General features: G+C 61.1%; 1 protein-coding gene across 1 annotated transcript in view; it reads right to left on the bottom strand.

Annotated features, from left to right (window-relative positions):
- Positions 1 to 1,021, bottom strand: part of EMIHUDRAFT_435303 (hypothetical protein) — a 4,259-nt gene that overhangs the window by 1,103 nt on the left and 2,135 nt on the right. The window contains exon 6 of the mRNA XM_005777589.1: positions 773 to 853. Coding sequence (XP_005777646.1) covers positions 773 to 853 — 81 coding nt within the window. The remainder of the gene's footprint in view (positions 1 to 772; positions 854 to 1,021) is intronic.

Genomic DNA, 1,021 nt, shown 5'->3' with positions numbered 1-1,021 from the left:
TATGTCTCGGCCATCTCTCGGCCATCTCTCGGCCATCTCTCGGCCATCTCTCGGCTGTCTCTCGGCCATCTCTCGGCCATCTCTCGGCCATCTCTCGGCCATCTCTCGGCCATCTCTCGACCAAGCTCAATGCGAATGCTACATATCTCGGCATATCTCGGCTATAGCTCGGCTATGTATAGCTCGGCTATATCTCGGCATATCTCGGCTATAGCTCGGCTATGTACAGCTCGGCTATCTCTCGGCTATATATCTCGGCTATCTCTCGGCTAAAACTCGGCTATATCTCGGCTATCTCTCGGCTATATCTCGGCTATAGCCCCGGACCAGGCTCGAGGTGACGGCGATGTCCGCCTCGCCCTTGCGCGGCGACGACACGTCGAGGTCGATGCGGCCGCTGACCAGGCCAGGCACAGTCAGCGAGACGCCTAGTTTGATAACAGGGGGGGGGAGGGGGTTAAAAGAAACACGAGAGGTGTGCGACACACACGCGGGGGGCATTGAGGGAGACGCCTGCGCATCAGGTGGGGGACTAAGAACGGCAAGGAAAGCGGGCGGGAGAAGCGGCGCGGCTCAATCAGGCAGGCGCCGGCGTCGCCGCCCGCGGCCAGCTTGCCCGCCTTGACGAGGTCTCGCGGCAGTGGGAGATATAGCCGAGATATAGCCGAGAGTTAGCCGAGATATAGCCGAGGTACAGCCGAGGTACAGCCGAGGCATAGCCGAGATACAGCCGAGATACAGCCGAGATACAGCCGAGATACAGCCGAGATACAGCCGAGATATTGCCCGCCTTGACGAGGTCTCGCGGCAGAGAGACGACGATGTCCGACGCGGCGACCTCCTCGGGCGTGGCCTAGTCGGACCGACGAGTCTAGACACTTCCTAGACACTTCCTAGACAGTTCCTAGACACCTCCTCGGGCGTGGCCTAGTCGGACCGACGAGTTGGACAGTCGGTCGCTGCGAGCAGCTCTCCTCCTTTCCGCTCCCCTCGACGCTCCCCTCGACGCTCCCCTCGACGC

The sequence above is a fragment of the Emiliania huxleyi genome (genome assembly GCF_000372725.1).
Source record: "Emiliania huxleyi CCMP1516 unplaced genomic scaffold EMIHUscaffold_26, whole genome shotgun sequence".
Classification (NCBI taxonomy): Eukaryota; Haptophyta; order Isochrysidales; family Noelaerhabdaceae; genus Emiliania; species Emiliania huxleyi.
The sequence above is the reverse complement of the archived record's forward strand: the minus strand, read 5'-3'. Positions and strand labels throughout refer to the sequence as shown.